A 22843-nucleotide genomic window follows, 5' to 3' on the forward strand; every position below is an offset into this window, starting at 1 on the left:
CACACACACCCCTTATTTAAGTCACTGTTTATTAGACTTTCTGTTACCTAAATTTTCTAGGATGTGCCTAACACATTCCTAATGGATATATCTGGGCAAAAACAAGATCCTGAAATCTTCTAGAGGGAAAACGAACAGGTCACATACTAAAGATAAAAAACTGGAATGAGTTCAGGCTCTTTAACAGGAAAACAAAACAAAACATCGACAGCCAATGGAGCGGCGCCTTCGGATGCAAGGAGAGAGAATCTACGCGCCTACATTAACAATCAAGTCTCAGAGGGGGTCAAGACGTTTCCAGATACGCGAAATCTCAGGCATGTGCCTCTCGGGCACCCTTTCTTTGGAAGCTCCTGGAGGATATGCCACGCCAAAATGACGGTGTGAACCGAGAGGACACATGGGTCCAGGAAATGAGTCTGGGGACAACACTGCAAGACCAGGAACAAGCACCCAAAGGGCATTGGGGGGATGTCGTCAGGAAAGACAATGACCCTCATGGCTCTCAAAGAGGTTTGACAAGTAACTTTTATTTTATTCTTTATACCTTTCGCGTTCATATTTCCCACCAAAGAATATGTGATTTTTTAGGCCGAAACAAGAAAACCCAAGACGTATTACTGTTTTTAAAAATACCTACATAAACGTCCAACTACTACAATAAACTCAGAATCTGTACTTTTAAAAAATAAAAGAACATACCTTTGTAAGGATGGTTTTACCATAATTTTTTGTGCTGGTCAAACCACTATTCAAATAGATATTTTTCTTTCCAATTGGACTATAATAAGCTAAAGAAAAAGGAAAGAGACAAATTGCTTGCTCGGTACAGAGTTGTAACATGACCCATCGGCTTGCTACCCCCGCAAACCCACTCCAGACGGAAAGCTTACCCTTTGGACAGACACCACCGTGACTGTTGGCTCTGGGAGACCCGACGTAAGCTAATCCAAGAGTCCCCATATCGAAATCCTGGTACGTGAAAAGATGAGCTAGGCAGACTTTAGATGCTTCTTCAGCTATGTCAAAGCTAAATTGCTATGAAAATGAAAAGCATTCTTAATTAGATTATTACATCAGACTGAAGAATGTTTCTACCAAATATTCTAGAACAGTCCTCTACGACTGACTGCGGGTCTGCACCAAACCGTGCAGTACAGTGCTCCTTCCCCTCAGGTCCTGCCCATCGATGCAGGGGACAAGCAGGCTGTCATCTGACGGGGTGGGGGCTGGACAAAAGGGAAGAGCTTGGAAGCTTTTTAAAGAAGTTCTCGAAAACTAAGAGCAGCCCAGCACTGGGGACGGTCCAGCTGTCAGGCTCCACACTTTGACACCTCCTCAGTGGGTCGCAGCCCCCAATGTATAGGAATTATAAATATAAACTTACAGGAAAGCACATATACCTAGTTTTATGTTACTAAAATTAAGATCGAAATCCATTTAAGCCAGCACTGGTGCTTTGGGAGGATTTTTCTTTTCTTAAAAAGGCTCCACGTATTACTTTAAAAACCTCTACTGTTAACAACCTACGGTCTCCAATGTAAAAAGTCCATGACCCGCACATTTGAAATCACAAAGCGGTAAGAACAGCATCACACCCAGGATTCCACAACCCACCTCGAGCAACATCTTCACATCCCAAGCATCCTTTTCTTCATTTGGGTAACTTTTTGCCATATTGTAGTGCCTTTCACCAGGTTTTACCTCTTGTGGAGACTTGAGAATGCGAATCTATACTTAAAGAGATAATACACTTAGAACACTTGAAAAACAGCCACCGACTCTGAAAACTGCACTGTTTGAGGTATTCAAAGTAAGACTATCTACAATTCTAGAATAAATGTTTTAGATCCAAAATTCCAGAAAATTCTTCAGCTCTAAATATTCAATGTTTGAAAACAAAGTAAGAAGCATATGATATGGAAAACACAGATCAATGAATGATTTATAAATTTATAAATGTCCTCCCAAATTTTCGTTTCTTCTTCATTTAGTTGGAAAAAATGAGAACTTGGGTTCCATGAGCCTAAAATAGTTATTTCAACTACAGTCAATGATGCAGAGACATAGAACAGTAAGGTGTACCTCACTGTATATCACCGGAACAAAGATTATGGAGAATAGGGGCTTTTCCTTGTACAAACAGTACAAATACGTATTAATGCTGCTTTATAAAAAAAAAAAAAACAAAAGAACAAAGGCTTCTGTCTAAAGGAGATGAAACATCGACTGACGAGTTTGGGAAATGGAGCAAAGCCATGCTCAGCTCTGTTGTTTCTGGCATCCCTTCTGGCTCTGCCAGCCCGCAGAGGGTAGACCCTGGTTGGCTCTGCCACCACACGGTAAGCTCATTGTGCTGGGCCTTGCAGCTCTAGGGTCAGTTCTGGGATAAAACAGGTGAAAGCCCACTGTGACTGCACATCTAAACCACATCTCCCAAGCCATCTGCTATCATTACAGAAGCTGATATTTTTATCTCCTATATTACACTTGTTTTTTCAACTGGTTCCAAGTTCTAAAGCAAAAGAGAGCTTTATTTATTGATCCTCTAAAACTCAAACGTGTCACAGCTATCTGAAACAAGTGAAGCATCTTTGTATGTACCATAATGGAATAATCAACATATTCATGAAATGAAAAAGCAAGGTCCAAAAGAGTACAGTGTACCACCAAAGTGTCAAATATACACACATACACACACATGCCACACACACATAAAATATCTCTGGAAAGATACACATGAAACTAGTGACATGGATGTCTCTGCGGAAAACACTGGTTTGACAATGGGTAAAGGCTGAGGAGACTTACTTTTCACTGGCTTTTGTACCATGTGTATCTATTACCTATTCAAATAACTTAAAAAAAGAAAATGCAAAACAGTAAAAGAATGGAAAAGGGAAAAATAATTCTTAGTTTCTTACAAGTACTATAAAAGTTTAACATTTACAGGTATAATACATAATTTCAAGTTTTTTAATCTCTACATTCTATCTACAGAACCTATAAGAATATGGTTAGTTTAGTACGAACAGCCTAGAAAAAATGGAAACAACAATTTCCATAACAAAATGTCCAAAGTAATACCCAATTTCAAAACAGTCTTTTTAATCAGTCTTATCAATTTGGAATGATTTTTACTATTTGATATAATTAAGATGGCATTAATACATCATGGCTAGATGTACTCGATTAAAAGATTATCAACAGATTATAAGAAATCAGAAGATCTTTGGGAGAAGCGATCTAACGGTTCGATATGTATAAACGCCTTGCAAAGTACACAGTATTTTTGAGTAACTTTTCTAACTAAAGAGTCAACAATATGCACTAGGATTCTAACTAAAGACATAGTCAAAGAAAAGAAAATTGAGGCAATAAAAAGGCCATGAATTCAGAGAAAGGGGAGATCGTAGGAGCATAAAAAGGCTTTCTACTTAAAAGGAGTCTAAGAACAGAAAACTTCATTATCTATAAATAATATTAAAAAACTGTCAAATTTATCAGATAAAAATCACTGGTATTTGAGAATATTTATGATTAAAGTTGAAGGTAAGTTTTGGAGTTTGAATGTAAGTGACATTTACGTTACATAACTTAGCTGAGTAATATAAGCCACCTGCATTGATAAATACCTGCTCTATCTGTATTCCGTAACCTTTAAAACCTGCGTTGTCCCACGAAGTGTTCCGATAGATATCATCGACTCTGTCAATCAGCTCTATCTGTGGGCATAAGGGAGAGAGTGAGAGGAAGACATGCGTGTCTTCACTACCCTTTGCAATGTCACGAATTCTTCAGGGATAAAAAAAACAGTTTAGAAAAAATGCCATTGTAAAAGTTTCTACCAATTATAAAAACCAGCATTAAGACGTTACTCTCGATCACTGACAAATTATTCCTAGGCCCAAACAGTGTTGTTACCAGAATAAACAGTGGTACAGTTTACTACAAATCCAAGAAGTCGACTGCGTAAGAAACCAAAATATCAAGTAATAGGCTTGTTAAAAACTGCCATTCCAGTCAACTACAAAAATGAGAGTTAACAGTCAATCAAATTTACCTAAAACATTCTCTCCTAAGAAGTATCTGTCTTCACTCCATCTCTTGGCAAGTTCCTCACACGCCTCCCTCAGAAAAGTGAGGCACAGTCCAGACGCTGTGAACCCCGTTCCCCACCGTCCTGGGCCACGTGCAGCGCTGAGGCCCAGGAAGAGGGAGCCGGAGGCCGGAGGTCTCACCAGTCCCCCTTTCTTCTGTGCTCTGACTTGGGAAGGCAGTTAGGTGGGTAGAGGGGACAGGAAGACAACAAAGGACTGTTCTCACTATAAAAACAAAATGCTCAGCACCATCGTCTCCTCAAAGAGAATATTTTATCGTTTAAAACTGAGTAGATGAGGCATGTCTGTGCAACTGTGAAGCATGTTATAGGTCCAGAAAACTGTTTTCCCTATAGAAACTGTAGGACTAAGAAATGTGATTTTGAAGACCAAGCTTCTCATTACATTCATATTCATGGTGTGACGTACAAAGAAGTAAATTAAGAGGGGCCCCTTAACACAAAGCCCGTATTAAGAAACCTTTTCAAGAAAGGGTCTGACTTAGGAACAAGAATCACAATGACTTCACACACTACTCCTACTAACCTCATAATAAATTCTTTCACTGGACGTGACACGAAGGGAAAGCAGGGTGAGGGAGGGGACCAATAAAACAGGATGGAAAAGCGAGGCAATGAGAAAGACGTCTTTACTGCACTAGGCTCTTGTGCATGAATAGCTGCATTCTCTTTTATTTCCAAAACGACATTTTGGTCAGTGCCAAGTTATCAGGACAGATGAGGTCATACTAATAAAAATGTCAATGACATATGAGTCCCGATTTTAAAATTACAATAGTAAATGCTAAAACCAGTGTCGACACTCCTGTAATCTTTCCTGCATATCTCTGTCCTACAGCTGGTTATGACCGTGAAAGTCCCATCTACTTCACACACTTATAGTCCAATAACTAGCTATTTTTTTATAATATACACCAAACTGATCTTCTCTGACATATACATATAAGCAAAAATAATACACACAGGTTCATATAAATACTTTTTTTCCCCCACTCTACAGCATACATACATGTCACCAATGAGGTCACTGCCATTAGAGCAGTAATATTTTCAAAGAATTTGCTTATAAAGAAGGGAGGCCTGTGCTATGTTATGAACTCTCCCTAAACCAGCATAAAAATTCTAATGTGCAGAAAATAGTTCAAAGGTAAAATAGGTTTTCAAACACATGAAACTAGAATCTCTACGCAGTAATATAAGAACCTGAGGACAATCCTCAAATATTTTACGAAATACAGTATCTATAAGAGATCTGGTTTCATTATGTTTAACATTGGAGCAGTCTTCTCTTAAATGGAATTTATCTAACATGATTTTTTGGGTCCGATTACTTATCCGATACCGAATACTTACGAGGTAGTTCGTAGTTGTGCTCTCCTCCCCTCTGCCCATGTATCTGTAGAAGCGATGATCCGCCACCACCAGCAATTTACACGTGTTCCTCATGGGATCGGGCGTGGCTCTTCTCTTCACCCGGTGCACAAGCTCTAATATGAATTTGTACGCACTATTAAATCAAAATTCATCAAAACAGGAGTTTTTTATAGTAACACTTTAAATCTAGCATATTTTTTGAAGCAATTTTATTTGAGCTTAGTATCCTTAAAGGTATCTTGAACAAAAAAAGAATTTGGAGGAAGACAGAAAAGTGAAAAGCAGTATGAGATTTTAAAACTAGAATTCAAAACCAAGGAAGAGTTCCTCCTTAATTTTTAAAATAAGGAAACTTTAAAAAGTACTTAAGAGTAAAATAATCACCTAAGCATTGCCAGCCTATGAAGCTGTCATTTTATTCTGGAAGAAGTCCATGAATTAATCAAAGTAATGATAAAAATATCAGGATAATCAAATATTAAAAATGAGTTGGTGTTAATAGGTCGTTTTTCTTATCAAATAATCAAATTGTTTAAGAACTTTATATATTAAAACGCTAGTAATATTTTCTAAAGTTTTCAAAACAGCACAGTAGACTATTTCTCCAAGACGGTTGTTTTCAAATGACTCTAACACTGATCTGTAGCGAGACTGATAGCCTTCTTTCTGAACAGTGTAGATCTCTCTTGCTACCAACTTCTTATAATCTTGTTTTTCAGTAGTATTATTTTGTCATTTTTAAATACTTGCAAATATAAAATATGTTCTCAGATTACACAATTCCACTTTCCCCAATCTTCTTTTAAAAAAATCCAATCTTTATTGTTATCGTTATTGTCTAGTTTTCATTTCTTATATTATATTCTTACTTACATTCTTACTTATATTAATTCTTTTGTCTAAAGAATTAACTTAAGAATTTCTGAACTCTATTTTCAAGCCAAATATTATAGTTACTTGATAATCATGTTATTTTTTTATTAATTAATACTACCCCTGTCGAAGACAACTGTAATGCCTGTTTCTTATTTGAAATATATTTTTGAAGTCTTACCATCAGGGGGCTCTTTGTCCACTAGTCCTTCTGGAAGCAAATCTTCATTACCCGCCTTTATATAACCACACACTTTTGGAGACTGCAAACGTGAAACATTCTTGATATCTTCAGATTTATAAGCTAACATTCTTTTGTCATTAGTATCATTAATTAGTCTCCAAAGTGGCTAAAATAGAAAACATATATAATTGAGATGGAAAACATAAGAATTCTTAAACAATAAATTCTTACAACATCCTTTTATTTTTTTCACTAACATTCATTTCCGGGTTAAGTAAATTGACTAGTCATTTTATCAAAAATTAATCATTTCAATTTTTACTGTAGAGTTACCATGCTAGTAAATAAATACATGGATTATTCACTCTTTGTATCTGGGTATACAGAAAAGCATTATTTTCCACAAGTTATAAAATCTTTTAGAAGATGAAGAAGAGAAAATGCATAACCTTTTCCATTCATTGACTCAAAAATATCTCTGTTAACAGTTATTGTATGCAGGCACTGTTCTAGGTGATGGACATACAGCAATGAAAGTTAGATAAGCTTTCTGTTCTTGTGCATTTTCATTCTAGTTTCCTTAACATCTTTATAGGCAAAGAAAAGAACAAACACATTTTCATGATAGAAGACTAAAAACTTGTAACAATATGCCTAAAACTTATTAGTTTCATGGAAAGTGGTTTTTAAACAATCTTCACTTACAAGGCCGTGGTAAATCAGAACTAACATACTTGAAAGGTTACCCCAAAAGTTTGTCATTTCAAAAACCAAGTTCTTCTCTGTAAGGATACTAGTCTCATCAGAACCAAAAGCGTGTGAGAAATGTACAAAAAAAATATGAAATTTATATATGTCTACATATTCATCATAGAAATAAAAACTAAAACCAAAAGAAAACACTGATACCCACTAGGATGGCTATAATCAAAGATACAAATAATAACAAGTATTGGCAAGGAGGCGGAGAAATCAGAATCCTCACATACTGCTGGTAAGAATGTTATATGTAATATAAAATGCAGCAAATCTAAAATGATGAGATGTAAAGTGCAGCCACTATGGAATACAGTCTGGCAGTTCCTCAAAAGGTTAAACACATATACCCAAGTGAAATGAAGAAATGCTCACACAAACACTCGTTCACAAATATTCACAGCAGCATTATTCATAATAGCCAAAAACTGAAAACCACCCAAATGTCCAACTGATAAGCAAAATGCGTTATATCCATGCAACAGAATATTATTTGGCAATAAAAAGAAATAAGTATTGACACATGCTACAACATGAACGGAACTTGAAAACATTCTAAGAAGCCAGTCATAAAAGACCAGCGGTCCCCAATCTCCGGGCCACGGATCAGTATCACCATTACTGTTCTATGGCCTGTTAGGAACCGGGCCGCATAGCAGGTGAGCGGCAGGCGAGCAAGCGAAGCTTCATCTGTATTTGCAGCTGCTCCCCAGCGCCAGCATCACCGCCTCAGCTCCACCTCAGAGCATCAGGCATCAGATCCTCAGAGCAGCACTGCACTGGTCCCTGAAGCCAAAAAGGTTGGGGACTGCTGCGAAGGACCACATGCTGTGTGATTCCATTTAGATGAAATGACCAAGCAAATCTAAAGAGACAGCCAGTAGACCAGTGGTTGCCTAGGGCTAGAGACATTGGGGCAAAACAGGTGGTAGGCTGCTAAAGGGTATGGGGCCCCTTCTGGGGGTGAGGCAATGCTCTAACACTGATCGTCGTGATGACTGCATAACTCTAGGAACATACTAAAAACCATTGAATTATACACTCTAAATGAGTCAGGAGGGAAAGAAAATTTTCTCTTCCTATTATCAACCCCACATGTGACTTGTTCTCAATTATGGTACTTAGAAATACAGGGTGCATCTTATGAAAGCATCTTAGGTATTTGTAAAAAGTATCTTTTGAAAAAATCATCGACTTTCCCGGTTAAAGTAAAAAACTTTAAATACAAGGAGAAAAGTAAGTAAGTATAATTACAGACCTCTGTCTTCTTAAAACAACTGAGAAACAGCTTTTTTTGAATCAGATATATAGTGAAATAAGTCAGTTATAAAAGAACAAGAACCATATGATTTCACTCATACATGGGATATAAAACAAAAAACCATCAAGGAACAAATAAAACAAACGAAAAAGAAACTCACATATACAGATGACAGAATGGTGGCTACCAAGGTTTGGGAAATGGGGTCATGGGAGGATGAGGGTAAAGGGGGCCAAGTATGTGGGAACAGAAGGAAACGAGACTTCAGGTGGTGAGCAGACAATTGAGTATACAGATGTCATTTTATAATACTGTATACCTAAAATTTATGTTATTAACCAATGTTATAACCATTTAAAATAGAAATTTGAAAAAAATAATCAGATATATGTTCCTAAGGAAAAAGTTCACACATAGATTTACCTCTATATTATACTCTGCCCCATCTGTGTTGATCCTTATTGTGATGTCGTCGTCTCCTATGTGGGCCAGAACCCTAGAGTCAGGCTCACCTTAAAAGAGAAAAATGTAGAAAAATGTTTTATTAAAAAATATTTATATCAAAAAAATAAACTATGCACTATTGCCATTAAAAATCAACCAAGCCCTTCATCGGAGTGAACCCGCCAAAGACTGTGGCAGCCTGCCACCACGATGCACAGGCCCCGGGAAGCAGCCGGGTAACTCTCACTCCCAAGGGGTAGGTAGCCTCGACTCCAGTCACCTAAAACCTATCTCTGCCCCTCAAGCCTCTTATGAGAATGATCTAGAGTGCATTACAGAACAAAACAAACAAATGGGTAGATTTTCTTCTGGAATAACTTCACCTAATTTGGGGTAAGAAAGAACTAAGAGGCAGTAGAAAGCATGATTTGGAATATACAGGTCCAGAACTATACTATTTGAGGATTTTGATGTCTCATTTCCTATTGTAGAAAAAAGTTCCAGAAATAAACCACGAGTGCTTGATATATTTTCTTAAATAAGTGCATAACAGAATCATGAAATCAATTATTTTATCTCCTAGCTTCCCTGTTTAAAATCTCATAAGGGAAGCCCACAATCCTCTTTTGGAGACAAAAAAAGGTTAAATTCTTATCACTTGAGAGGAAATTCATTTTAACTATCAGAATAGCCAACTAGTATGACATGCTAGATAATACCCATATTCTCCTGTTTGAATGTTTCTGCTTCCAAACTTAGATAGTTCACTATCTAAAAACAGAAAATCTAAGTAAAATAAAGCATATCAGTACTTTGATACCCGCTACCTCCCCACCAAAAGAGTATGGAATCAAGTTAGAGCTGCACATCTAACACCCCAGACACAAAGGCAAACAAACGAGCTCCATACTAACCAACCACGTGTCCGCTGAAGAAGTCCTGCCATTTGACGGTGTATTCGCTTTCATCTTTACCATCGACCACCACAACTTTGAAATTTTGGGAAAAGCGTTCAGTACTTGATGTCAGGTATAATTTAAAATGCCTTAAAAAAAAAAAAAAAATATGCATCCATATTTTACTCTAAGAACATAAAATAGAAGCCTAACTTTCATTTAATTCAACTGTCTTTAAAAGAAGTTAAGAGAAGAGTTGACATTAATAAAATCACTATGCAAGTTTTTACTACTGTTTTACTAGATACTCAGAGCATTATATCTCCTGTTAAGTCAAAGAGACTAAGTTCTTTAAGTTGTAAGAATCTGGAGAAAAAAGGTTCACAGAGCTTAGGCAGTCATCTTTTCCAGAGACTGAAGAGTAAGGAAACACACATATCTGAATACTGTAAGATTCCTGGCTGTCTTAAAAACTTATTAAAGACTGATATTATTAGACAGCATTTATTGAACACCTACTCATTGCAAGATGCTCTGTACATGTTATTTCTACTCCACACAGTAAAAATTGAGGCTTGGAGGTTAATGAACATACTCCATGGTGAAACTGAAAACTGAACTTGGTTTATTTCAGAAGCCTGTATTATGCTGCCTCTAGCAATCAATTTTGCACAGCAAAATGCTACTTTATTTAAAAACACTCACGCTTTTCTTCTCCTTCTAAAAAAAAACCTATCTGGAAAAAAATTAATCCATAATACCACGAGGACAATAAATACAAGGCAAATACAATGCTAACATTAAAATACACACTGCAGTTCTTTAGTTGGCTCAATATTCTTTTGTTTACTACAAGTTTTAGTCCTGACATAAAAACTGGGCATGGTCAGCAAGAATTTTTCAATTATTATTTGCAGAGCCCTTTCGATGTGCCTATGAACACCAAAGATAAAGAAAGGTATGTTTTTCATCTCAGCCACAGAACAAACTTTGTCAGCTGTGGTGCTGAAAATATGAAATGTTACTTCCCTCATGGGTTTGCATAAGTCTAAACTGCCAGGAAGAATCTAGACTGAGACTGTCTCCATGACAACAAATATTTTTAACTTTTTGAGCATACCAAGGTAATTTTAGTTTGCCTGTGGTTTTTTAATGGTCACTGGGAAAGACACAATAGAACATTATTTCAGAAAACCTTGGAACATTTTCTCCTGCTATCGCAAAATGTATCTTCCCTCACATCTGCAGTTATATTTTTTCCAATCGGCTATGCTGTGAACTCTGAAAAGCATTGGTATTATAAATGCCTTATTATTTACTTTAGAGTCTCGATATTACTTTTACTTAATGTTCTTTCCAGAAAAATCACTGAATTGTACTCTTCATTTTCTACACTAATAATCTGCTGTTATAAAGATTAAGAACCAAATGATGGTAAAATTCCTGGTTTTTTTCTGAGTTTCCAATCTTTACCTTTGAGTTACAAAACTTCCAAAAGGATATGTCAGAATTTATACTTTACTCTATCCTTCCAAAATTATGTGAAGTCCTGAACTTACAGACTTCTTTTAGCATTTTCATTTATCTTTATGCCTTCGGATTTAAAGATTTACAGTATCTACAAACTGGTGTTAATCCACTGAGTTAAAATTATCTTCATATCTATTTTTTTGAATATACCACAAAATGATCATTACAATAACTCTAGTTAACACCTGTCACCATATAGTCACAAATTTTTTTGTGATGAGAACTTTTATGATCTACTCTTAGCAACTTTAAATATGCAATATAATACCATTAACTATGGTTGCCAGGCTGTATATTACATCCCTAGGGATTTTGTTTTATTACTGGAAGTTTTACCTCATATCTATTTTTAATGGTCCATTTAGCTGGGTATATATCACTTTCATTTCCTTATCAGTTCTAGCCCTCTTCAAATAATTTGATATTTCACTTATAAGAGGAACAACTATCTAACTTTAAAATTATAACATTATCAAAAAAGTATCAAAACAATATCTGTAACTTTTTTATTACTTTAGAATAACAGTATTTGATTTATTTAAAAAAAGAGAAAATGTAACTTCCTGACAAATTTCAGTTTTTCCATAAAGCTACTTTTTAACTCATCATATATTCTCTTGATAGTTCCATGCTTTTCAACTGCTAACAGTCACATTCAAATTTAATTTTATGATTTTTGCTTAAATTATTTGGCTTTCCACTACTATCTCAAAACAGAAAATCTAATCATTTACCATCACCATCAATGAGTGGTTTCACATAGGTTAAATTCAATCCTATATAAAATGATCATTTCAGGTAACTCAATTTTTTTCTTTTAAGCTTTCATAACAAAGTATAATAGAAAGAAGGGTATGGGCTTTGGAGTCTGACAAATCTGGCTTGAATTCTGTCTCTACCACTTACTGTTTGATCTTGACCTTAACTTCTGAATCTAAGTATTGTCATCTACAAGTAGACATAATACCACCTACCAAGGGAATGGTTTCCAGAGTTCAATGAAATAAACTATTTTAGAGTACTTGGTACAAAGTTCTCATACATTGTTATATACATTTCCCAATAAATATTTAAGATGAAAATTCTGTATAAGAAGTTACAAATTTCTCTTCCTTATACAGAGAGAAGATAATAAGCAGATACTGTTTAACATTTTCTTAAAGAATCAGTGTCATGTGTGAAACATGAAAAAGTAGTATATAAGGCTATGGCACTATTTGCCCCTATAGCAAGGATTCTACAAGCCACCACAAATCTAACTTTAAAAAAAAAAAACTCAGAAAGTTAAAATTTCAGTTATCATTTTATAGTTTCCCCTTCTCTTCTATTGCTCCTACTCATTTCCACTATCCATCCTTCACCAAAGTATTCATCAGTGTAGCAGGAATAATACAAGTTTTGGAGTCGGACTTGTGTTCAAATTCTTTATCTTTCATTTACTAGCTGAGTAACCTTGGGCAAGTTACCTAACTCCTCTGAGCTTTTTTTTTTTTTTTTGCCTTCAAAAAGGAAGTAACAAAAACTTCTGTGTAGAGTATGTCAGAATTAGAGATAATACATGCAAAGTACCTAATGAAGTAAATTATACAAAATAAGCACCTGATAAACTGTAGCTATTATTATTATCACCACTGTGCTCCAATTTGCTATAGGCCTGCAAGCTAGATAACCAATATTGCAATATTTTGACATGAAATCTAACAGAAAGAAATTATTTAAAAATTACCTAAGGATGATGGCAATAACTAGGAAAAATAAAAAGATACAGTAAAAAGATATTTGCACAAAATATTAGTTACACATGTGATAAATATACTAAGCACTACAATTCAGTAAGCAAAATGATAAACCCCCCCCCAAAAAAAAGGTAAAAGGATACGAAAAGGCAAACAGAGAGAAATAAATGACTATAAACACATGAAAAGATGCTCAATTTCACACAAAATGAAAATCAAAACAAGTATGAGCTATCACCCCCTTTCAGAAGGGCAAGAGTTAAAGGCTGATAAAACCTAGTGCTGGCAAGGGTAATAAGAAACAGGTAAACGCATATAAAGCTGCAGGGTGAATAAACTGATCTGACATCTTTAGGAGGAAACATGGTATCAATAAACATTTAGAATATGTGTATACTTGACCCATTCTCCTTTGAGGAATGCATCCTATAAAAAGACCTAGACAAGGAATATTTACAAAGATATTCAATTGAGCATTGTCTCTTACAGAAAAAAATCACTTTGGTTTTTAAACAATATCTTTAGGGTACTGGTCAATAAATCGTTGCAATTCTATGCAACTTATTTATGTGGCTGTTAAAAATAAGGTAAATCTGTTATCCCTATCACGTACATATGCACAGATCTAAATGCAAAAAATATGCATTAAAATCTTTTGGAAGTCTGTGCCGGAAACCTGTCTGTGTCTGAGAAGTGTGACTGAGTTCGGAAGAAGTGAAAACTTCTTATACCCTCTGTAGTTTGTTTTTTAACACCAGTCAACCTTCCGTATCCACATACAGGGATTCAACCAACCATGGATCAACATATTTATTAAAAAGTTACATTGTTGCTGGCACGTACTATGTAGTTAGGCCTATTAAGGTTGGTTGCATCTGTACTGAACATGTACACACTTTTTTCTTATTATTATTCTCTAAACAATACAGGTAACTATTTGGATAGCATTTATACTGTATTAGGTATTATAAGTAATCTAGAGATAATTTAAAGCATACAAGAGGATGTAGGTTGTGTGCAAATACTATGCCATTCTATATAAAGATTCTTGAGCATCCACTGGTTTTGGTATCCGCAGGGGATTCCGGAACTAATCTCCGCAGGCCTCTGAGGGATAAGTATATTATTTTTATTTTATAAAACATTTGTTGGAGAAGGCCTATCCTATGAATAAAGAAAAATTCAGCCTATTTATGTTCTCCCAGTGTTTTTTTGATATCAGTAAAGCTCCCTAAAAAGACTGCAGAAAGAGGCCTATAATTATCTAACAGAATTACATCTGCAAAACAAGAGACACTAAAATTACTGCCCACATAGACCACATCTAACAATTTATGCTATGATGTGAAAAGTCTAGACCCCGCTCACTACTAACTAGGCTGTGGGGTAGTGAACAAAATCCTTTAACTCTAAAACTCAGTGTCTTCATAAATAAAATAAAGGTAGTACTTAGTACTCAACTGATGGTTCTAAAGTTGTACAAAAAAATAAGTATTATAATCATTCGATTAATTAAAATTCTTTGTTAGAGTCCATATATTATTACCATCATTAGTATCTTTGAAATACCCATTTAACTTTTTAAAATAATCATCAGCATGAATTTTAGAATAAGCCATACACTATGTAAGAATCACAACAGACTAATTATATCAATTACAAATCCTTAAAACTGTAATTTCCTAAGACTTCAGCAGAAACCCATATATATCTGAAACTAATATATGACAACTATACTAAAAAACAATAAATAAATAAATAATCAATCAATCAATCAATGGAGGGGACTTATTTTTCCACTTTTGCCAAACCAAGTCCCCTTGCCCCAAATCAATCACTCAAATTACCTTTTCAGCGCTGAAAAGGTGAGTAGTGTTTCCAAATGCGTCGAGGCCTGTAGATCCCTTTTTCTTACCGAGTGCTGCTGGATATTAGATAGAGAGAGGATATCGTAGTCGGAGAGCAAAGAATCAAGCTTTTCTGAAAGAGAAGTTAAAAGGTTATTAACACCTAGACCCACCAACCAACTGTAATTTACTAAAAAGAGAGTCAGACAACAAAGTCTTCCTAATATAACACATTATGAATGCCCTGCTCACAACCTATGAAGTAGTCTTATAAAAACAAAAAAACAAAAAAACACAAATTGAACCTAAACCTAATCAAGATCTAACTTCTAGTTTTTAAAACATAAATGTCAAATGTTGCCAAGTTAAATAACTTTAGGAAGCAATCGGCCACACCCAGAACGTTAGAATTTCTGCAGAACACATAACTCATTTCTTTAGGAAATAAATGGCTTGGGAAAGAATGGAGGGGTAGAGACATAATAGACAAGAACACAGCAAGCGAGCCAATGTATGAACCTTTTTATATCCTAGGTCAAAAGAAACCAGTTTAAAGATATTTGTGACAGCCAGGGAAATCTGAACATGAATCCGTGTTCCATTAAATGCAGATAATTTCGATATCTCAGAGTATCATATGATGCAATGAGTGAACTTCTAAACTGAAGGCATTACTGGCTTGTTTGTTTAGAAATTCTAAGATCAAGGTGGCCAACTCCACTGGCCCACTGTCAACCTGTGCTCTGTCAATTCCTTATCAGCTGATGTGTATAGTAACAAAGAGCAACAAATGTATAAATGGCCTGAGCAAACCAAAACTGGGAAAGCAAATATTTTACAGAAAAATCGCATATTCCAAATTAAAGAGTAAAAAAAGTGGCAACATCCCTACAACTGCTACTCTCAACGGATACGGCAGAGTAGCAATCCACTGGACACCAGGAAGAAGACAACCAAACTAATTCCTAGAAAAAAAAACATTAGTTATTTTACCAGACTTACTTGGAACCCAAGAAAAGCAAAGATGCATTGCCCCAAGATAGAACAAGCACGAAAAGTTACTTGGTAGAGAGCAAGAGTAAATACTGTAAAGTACATGCTATCCCTAAGCAGGTTTCATCAACAGCAACTCTGCTGCCTCTTCCAAAATCAGGAGGATTCTTGGAATACAATTTTGGTGACTTAGTCTTTGTAGAAACTGCCTAAAAATATTTGAGCTGAAGCATTCCTTTTCTCTCAACAAATATTACTGCAGAAGCAATGATATTCAAAATCATTCCTCTGGACTTAGAATGTCTTCAAAATACAGTAGCAGGAGCTCAAAATACAAGTGTATTGCTCCTGAGGTTAAATGTGCTCACAAATCCATGTTTAAAAGAAAGAATCGACCCAATAATCTTCTTCTTCCCCTAAAAAAATTTCCTCAACTGGTTCATCAATTTACTCATTCACTGCTATGTGCCAGGCACTGGTCCAGGTAGTGAGATAAAGCATTAAACAGAACAAAGTCCTTGCCTAACAGTATTCATTTTAGTGTGAGAGACAGACAATGCAAAGGAAAATATATGTCAATGCCATGGACTTAAAGCAGGATAGCTGAGAAAGGGAGCAGGAAGGGCCAGTTTATAGACAGGTCGAAGGAAAAATGCCTCAGAGTATAAACCTGAAGATGGCAAAGGTGTAAATTTAATCAAAGTCCACTCAAGGGTCTAACTCAAAACAAGACTAAAGAAGGTGGCAGCAAATTTCACACTTGCTGGGTACCACCCATTTTCTGTTAACAAAATTTCCTCTTAAATTGAATCCAGAGAAAAACTGTTTCAGGAAGCATGAATCACTTTTATGCCTATGGACGGTTAGTGGTGGTTTGGCCTTGCTAATTATAATGCTTAGCAGCACCAACAAAAAACCTTCGAGAAGCTTACCATTTACTCAACAATTTTTGAGTGTTTGATACAAGACACCACACTGGGTACTTTTATGTTACCTCCACAAACATCTCTAGGGTATTATCTCCGTTTTACAGATGAAGAAACAAACTCAGGGAGAATATCACAAAGCGAATGTAGTACAGAACCAGGATTTGAACTTTGGGCCTGCCTGGCTGAAAACACCAAGCTTTACTGATGTCATACTTGTGAAACCCCTTAAAAATAGTCTAGCTCTTCTTGGGACCTTCTACTTCTTGGCCTCTTACTTTCTGACCTGTCCACAAAACATGATCTCGCCTCCCTCCGAATTCTGAAGCCCTTTTCTTATATCTTTATTCTGGCACTTTGGAGTTACATCTGTCTTATCTCACAGATTTATGGATTATAAAGTGGCCAAAAGGGAACTCTGTTTTACTCACCACAGGATCCTTACCTGACAATACCCAGCAGAGAATCTTGCACAAAACAGTACTCCTATGTTCACAAATTGCACACATTTTCAAGGCTGAGATGCTGATTCAATCTTTCACTCTTCAACTTCCTGATACAGGTTAGTACACGCACCCAGTTTCATTCAAGATCATAATCACTCCTACTGACTGAGAAACAACCTCAATACTGTAGTTTCATTGTCAATAAGGTAGGTCAGTGGATCTCAAAGTGTGCTCCCCACACAAGCAGCATCAGCAGCACCTGAGAACATACTAGAAAGGCCAAATTTCAGGCCTCCTCTCTATCCTACTCAACCAGAAATTCTTGGGGTGAAAACCAGAAGTTATGTTTAACATGCCTTCGAGGTGATGCTGATGTACGTTCGAGTCTGGGAACCACTGGCCTAGGCTAAAGCAGGAAACAGCAAAGAAAAAACCTCGAACGCAAAGATGTTCACTGTCCGGCCTTGCATTATTTTTATTAACAAAAATCAGAAACAAGGTAATAACTGGGAAATAGGTAAGTTATAGCACTTCTAAATGACAAAAAAAAATTGACAATCATTTAAAATGCTGTTAACAGGTTTTTAAGAACATAGTAAATACTTATAATACTAAACAAAGGTGGATTTAAAAAAACTTCAATTGCATGATTATCTATTAATAAAAAATAGATCTAGAAAAAAATAAGAAGAACAAGACAGTAACATTGCTGGTTATCTTTAGGTGCACTTTCTCTATAACGAGTACTTTTTAAATGTAGCTTGCTAAAGCACTTTAAAACAATGTTTCTATTTTAATTTATCTTCTTTTAATAACTAGATATCTCAAAATGGATGTCCTGGAACCATTCCAAACAACATGGTAAAAGCACTCCCCTGTCCAACAAACTGACCTGCTTTTGCTACTGGCCCCATAACCTCTCAGATACTCAGTATTTCATTGCACTTCATTTCCCAAATTTCAACCATTGGTAGTCTCAATTTTCTATAGCTTTTTTTAAAACAGAATTTATATTTCCCCATCTCCCGAGAGATTGTATCCTTTATCCATACTCAAATCTCTCAATAAACTTAAGTATAAACCACTTAACTATCTTAGCTCAGTGTAGGGTCATATTATTTTTAAAAACTCCACGATGGCTGTCCAGCACTCTCTAGAATGAGAACACCTTCTTTCATTTCTACAGATTACTCCAGCAATCACCTGAAACTACTGAGCTTTTCTCATTTCAGCTGGCTACAAACACGAATTAGAAAACAACGTAACTCAAAAGGTCAGACTAGAGTACTATATTATATAGGTGGTCCCCTACCCATCCCTCCCTGTTCTCTGCCACACGCTTTCTGTCACTCGGCTTCCTCTATCTAGTTGTCCTTAGAGACCCTACCCTTCTTCACTGCTTCTGTACCTTTTCCACCCTCACCCCTTTCTTGCATATACATTCTGTACTTAGTTTTTCTCCCTTCCCCCAGACCTCACCTATTCATTTATTCAAAAAATATTTATTGAAAACCTCCTACTTTCCAGGCACTAGGGATGTAATGGAGAGAAAGAGAAATATACTTCTGATGCTGACATTGGTGGAAAGACCACCACGTAAAAATTATTATAAGTACGTCAAGCGCCAAGGAAGAGGAAGCTGGAGAAAGACGGAGCAGGAGCCCTGCCCGGTGAGCCAAGGATGCTTTCCCAGGGACACAGCACTGAAGAACCAAAAGTATGAGGAGGAAGCTAAGAGAAGGGGAAACGAAAGGAGGAGGCTCTAAGTAGAGGGCATAACATATGCTGAGGTCCGTGAGAAACACAGATCGGAATACTCCTCAGAGAAATCAAAGAGCTCAGACTGGAGAGCAGAACGGCACAAAGGGTGTGAAGAGTTGTGAGACTGGAGAGAAAGACAGAGGTCTGGTCATTAGAAGCCATGGACCTAAATTAAGGATTTGGTCGTCGGATAAGGGCCACAGCTGTTAGAGAAATTTCACTGGGACTGCAGTGTGAAGAATGGGCGGAGGAAAACAGACTAGAGTCTGGGAAAGCAGCTAATAAGCCGAGCAATCCAGGCGGAGGTGACAAAAAGACCCCCAGGTTTCTGGCTTGGGTACCTGAGTATACAGTGGTACCACATTCACTGAGATTAATAGGAGCAAGTTTGGAGGAGGGATTGATATAAGAGGAAAGTGGGATGCTGACGCATTCTGGAGTCCAGACTACCTGTTCCTTATATGCAGTCTGCAATTACACTGGTCACTTACACAGGACTCTTTTGCACCATGTTTGCAATTATGTCACTGAGAAGTCATACAGTGATTTTAGGCGAGGAGAGTAAATCTGTTATTGTATGACTTTCAACACAGACATCAGCGGTAAAAAGCAGTTGATACTTTGTCCCTTGTATTTGTTCTCCAAGAATAAAAGCTGGACCTTCAGCTTTCTGGATGTAGGTGTGGAGTGGCCTACAGAAGATGTGATAAACATTCCACCCACCCTTTTCATCCGTAAATTGTTTTGTCCTCAGGATCAGCTCTTGTGGCCGCTGACTTTGGTGTCATGACGTAAAGTATACCCATACTGTTTTCATCGAGCCCAGAGTCAACATTTTAAAAATAAAACTGACTTTTAAACAATGAAGTATTGTATGAGAAGCATCTGGGAACATTTGTGGACTTTTTACTTAATTCCTCTTTTCTTTGCAATAAATTCCATTTCGTGGAATACGACTTGAAAGTATGATGCAGAACCCCTGCAGCTCTCTGCTCACTCTCAACAGCTGCTGCACGGAAAACAAAGTGTTCCCCCAAAACGACACTATCAGTGCCATGCTCCTACTTCTGGTGTCAGAGTGGAAAAGATAAAGCCAGGACTGCTGTTAAGTGCTTATTCTGCTTGTGCAGAAGACACACGAATCTGACTGCTCTTCGGCACTCCCCAAAACAAGCAAAACAGGGGGATGACCTGGCCACGTTACTGGGCAGTAAGCCCTGGGCGTGGGTGAGGCCCTCCTTGGAACTCAGTGATGAGGAAAGGAGAGCACTGATCTCTGCTAGACAGCGGACCCAAGAGCCTGGACACCAAAAACTTGATTTTATGGCTGTATACCAATTAGGGAGAGTGGAGGATGAGCAACTGCAAATAATTCCCTATAAAGAGCTCTTCACCAGGGCTGAGACTTAACCCAGGCCAAGACTCTTCAGCAAGATCAGTCACATGGAAACTAAGCCCGAATGAAAGTCAGCACAGCCCAATGGAACCTCTGAAGAGACCTGGATAGGTCCATAAGGCTCTGTAGCTGAGAGGGATGCAAAGTCAGGTTAGGCAATGAGACTGCTTTCACGGTCTCCAGCGCCCCTGCCTAGTCCCAGACTAAAACGTTCATTCTTCAGTCCAGCGAATAGAAAAGTCATTTTGGACATGTCATATGTGAAGTGTCCGTGAACACCAAGGTGGAAGCATCACCTGGGCAGTTGGATACATGAGTGTGGAACTTCGGTGAACAAGTCTACGTCAGGAATTTATTAGAACACAGTCCAATGTAAGTGAAACCAGGCAGATGAGACTTGTCAGAGCCTACAACTCATGTTAAAAGGATAAAAAAACAATTTCTTTTAATGGTAAAAAGTGGCGGAAAATACCCATCTCTTTGGTTGGTTTCAGGACTAAGTTAAGGGATATACGAAAAAGCACTTAATTTCACTTCCTTATCTCGGTGAAACCTATTCTGGTCCCTCCTTCCCTACCAATCTTTTTCATACTTTCTTCAAATTATACTTCCAACTAGAAACACCATCTCTCAGAAATAAAGATAATGAAGACTCCAAAGTCAACCACACTTGGCCTTGAAGGACACCTATGCTTAAGGTTCTGGAAAACCTTGTAAAGGCCAAAAGGATTTCTTCAGTTTCCCCACCATGGCTCTCTGCTTAACTTCTATCCTAGAAATAAAATTTATCTGACTGTATAAAGCAGAGTTGCATTAACACTCCCTTGGAACAGTTAGGGTTACGTGTTTGAGTTCCAAAGGAATGCAGCCTGTAAGCAAAATTAACATCAAAAGAGGAAGCCAGATGTCAAAATACTTAGCAAAATGGTGCTGTCAATAATGAGAAGTGACTACGGCCATACTACCCTGAACAAGCCCAATCCCGTTTGATCTCGGAAGCTAAGCAGGGTTGGGCCTGGTTAGTACTTGGATGGGAGACCACCTAAGAAGACCAGGTGCTGTAGGCGTAAAAAATAAAAAAAATAAGGGACTGTAAGCTGACAAGGTCCTTGCAATCTGTGAGGTCAACCAAGGGTTGCCTCGCCTAAAAAATAATAATAATGAGAAATGAGCATTGCAATGTGGAGAATCCCCACACCAATAACCTCAAGATAAATTTCTAAATATATATTTCAGATACAAGCTTTCATCCCTCATCTGTGACCTATATATTTTCCTTCCGCCCACTACATCCTCATTTACTAAAAGTAATACAAAGGGAAACTACTTTCGAAATCAAAGTGAGACTTATACGCCCCAGCCGCAACTTCAACAAGATATCATCCTGACTAAGCTCACATGACTCATAACTTTCCTAAATTATGCAATTCATAACAGTTCAATTAAAATCATTTTGGGTGACCTATGGAGTACTCCAAAAGCCAGGATTCTCTTATATATTTTGTCCTTCGGAAAATGTCACATCCCTAACCAGTATTTAGTACTGTGATTATAGTAACATTTATAGGATCAGTAGGCTAATGAACAATAAACCATGCTCTTTATGAAATTATTCATTGGTCTTGACCGATTAAATCTAAATAATAGTAGGGTTAAAGTTAAGCAACAAATTATACCCTGAGTGGTCAAACATACGCGAAAAGTCAATTCTCTTCAAAAGAAGAAAAACCCACAAGACATACATTTATCACTAACTAAGTGAACCTGACAACTTGTTACACCTTTCTGAGACTCAGTTTTTCCCACCGCTTAAAAAAAAAAAAAAAGACAAAAAAACTAAACACGATCCTTAGGGTTCATTTCAACTCTTATGGTCTCTCAGTGTTCCCGTCAGGGATTGGCTTACTTTCCCTCTTCGCCTAACCTTAAAGTCTGGGCTAAAACATCATCTTCAGGGAGCCATGGTTCATTTTACAGGCTAGGTTCAGTGCCCCTTCGTGATACTACAATACCTGCAAGATTTTGTGCTCTATTACTCTCCTCCAGATTGCTTTAGAATTGTCATTTTGGATCTCTCTATTCCACTATGACAAAAGTGTTTTGAAGATGGATTTTGTCTGATCTTGGTATTTCCAATGCCACACATATGTGCATACAGTTTGTGTTCTTCAAACATCTGGTGAATAAATGGGAAAGTCTGTGCATTTTTCTGGCATTGGTGGTCTGCACTTCACAAATAAAAAACACGTGGTCAAAAACACCCTTTATAATATCTCAATGTTGTTGGTAATTGATCTAGA

At 37.0% G+C, this 22843-nt stretch overlaps 1 protein-coding gene and 1 non-coding gene across 3 annotated transcripts in view; one reads left to right on the forward strand and one right to left on the reverse strand.

The window, feature by feature from the left end:
- ADAM17 (ADAM metallopeptidase domain 17) overlaps positions 1-22843 on the reverse strand; it is a 37013-nt gene that overhangs the window by 12463 nt on the left and 1707 nt on the right. Inside the window, exons 1-10 of one of the 2 annotated variants that reach the window (XM_025045655.1) lie at positions 17386-17610; positions 15022-15154; positions 9927-10057; positions 8992-9080; positions 6549-6717; positions 5474-5607; positions 3636-3725; positions 1618-1731; positions 894-1038; positions 703-791 (exon numbers count right to left, since the gene is read on the reverse strand). In XM_025045655.1, the coding sequence (XP_024901423.1) occupies positions 703-791; positions 894-1038; positions 1618-1731; positions 3636-3725; positions 5474-5607; positions 6549-6717; positions 8992-9080; positions 9927-10057; positions 15022-15154; positions 17386-17449 (1158 nt within the window). In that variant the 5' untranslated portion in view covers positions 17450-17610. Of the gene's footprint in view, positions 1-702; positions 792-893; positions 1039-1617; positions 1732-3635; positions 3726-5473; positions 5608-6548; positions 6718-8991; positions 9081-9926; positions 10058-15021; positions 15155-17385; positions 17611-22843 lie in introns of those variants that run through there. The other variant, XM_006910225.3, reaches the window with a different exon arrangement.
- LOC112478597 lies at positions 21492-21610 on the forward strand. Its single transcript, XR_003045888.1, has one exon. It is a non-coding gene; the product is annotated as a 5S ribosomal RNA (ribosomal RNA).

The sequence above is a fragment of the Pteropus alecto genome, unplaced genomic scaffold (genome assembly GCF_000325575.1).
Source record: "Pteropus alecto unplaced genomic scaffold, ASM32557v1 scaffold61, whole genome shotgun sequence".
NCBI lineage: Eukaryota > Metazoa > Chordata > Mammalia > Chiroptera > Pteropodidae > Pteropus > Pteropus alecto.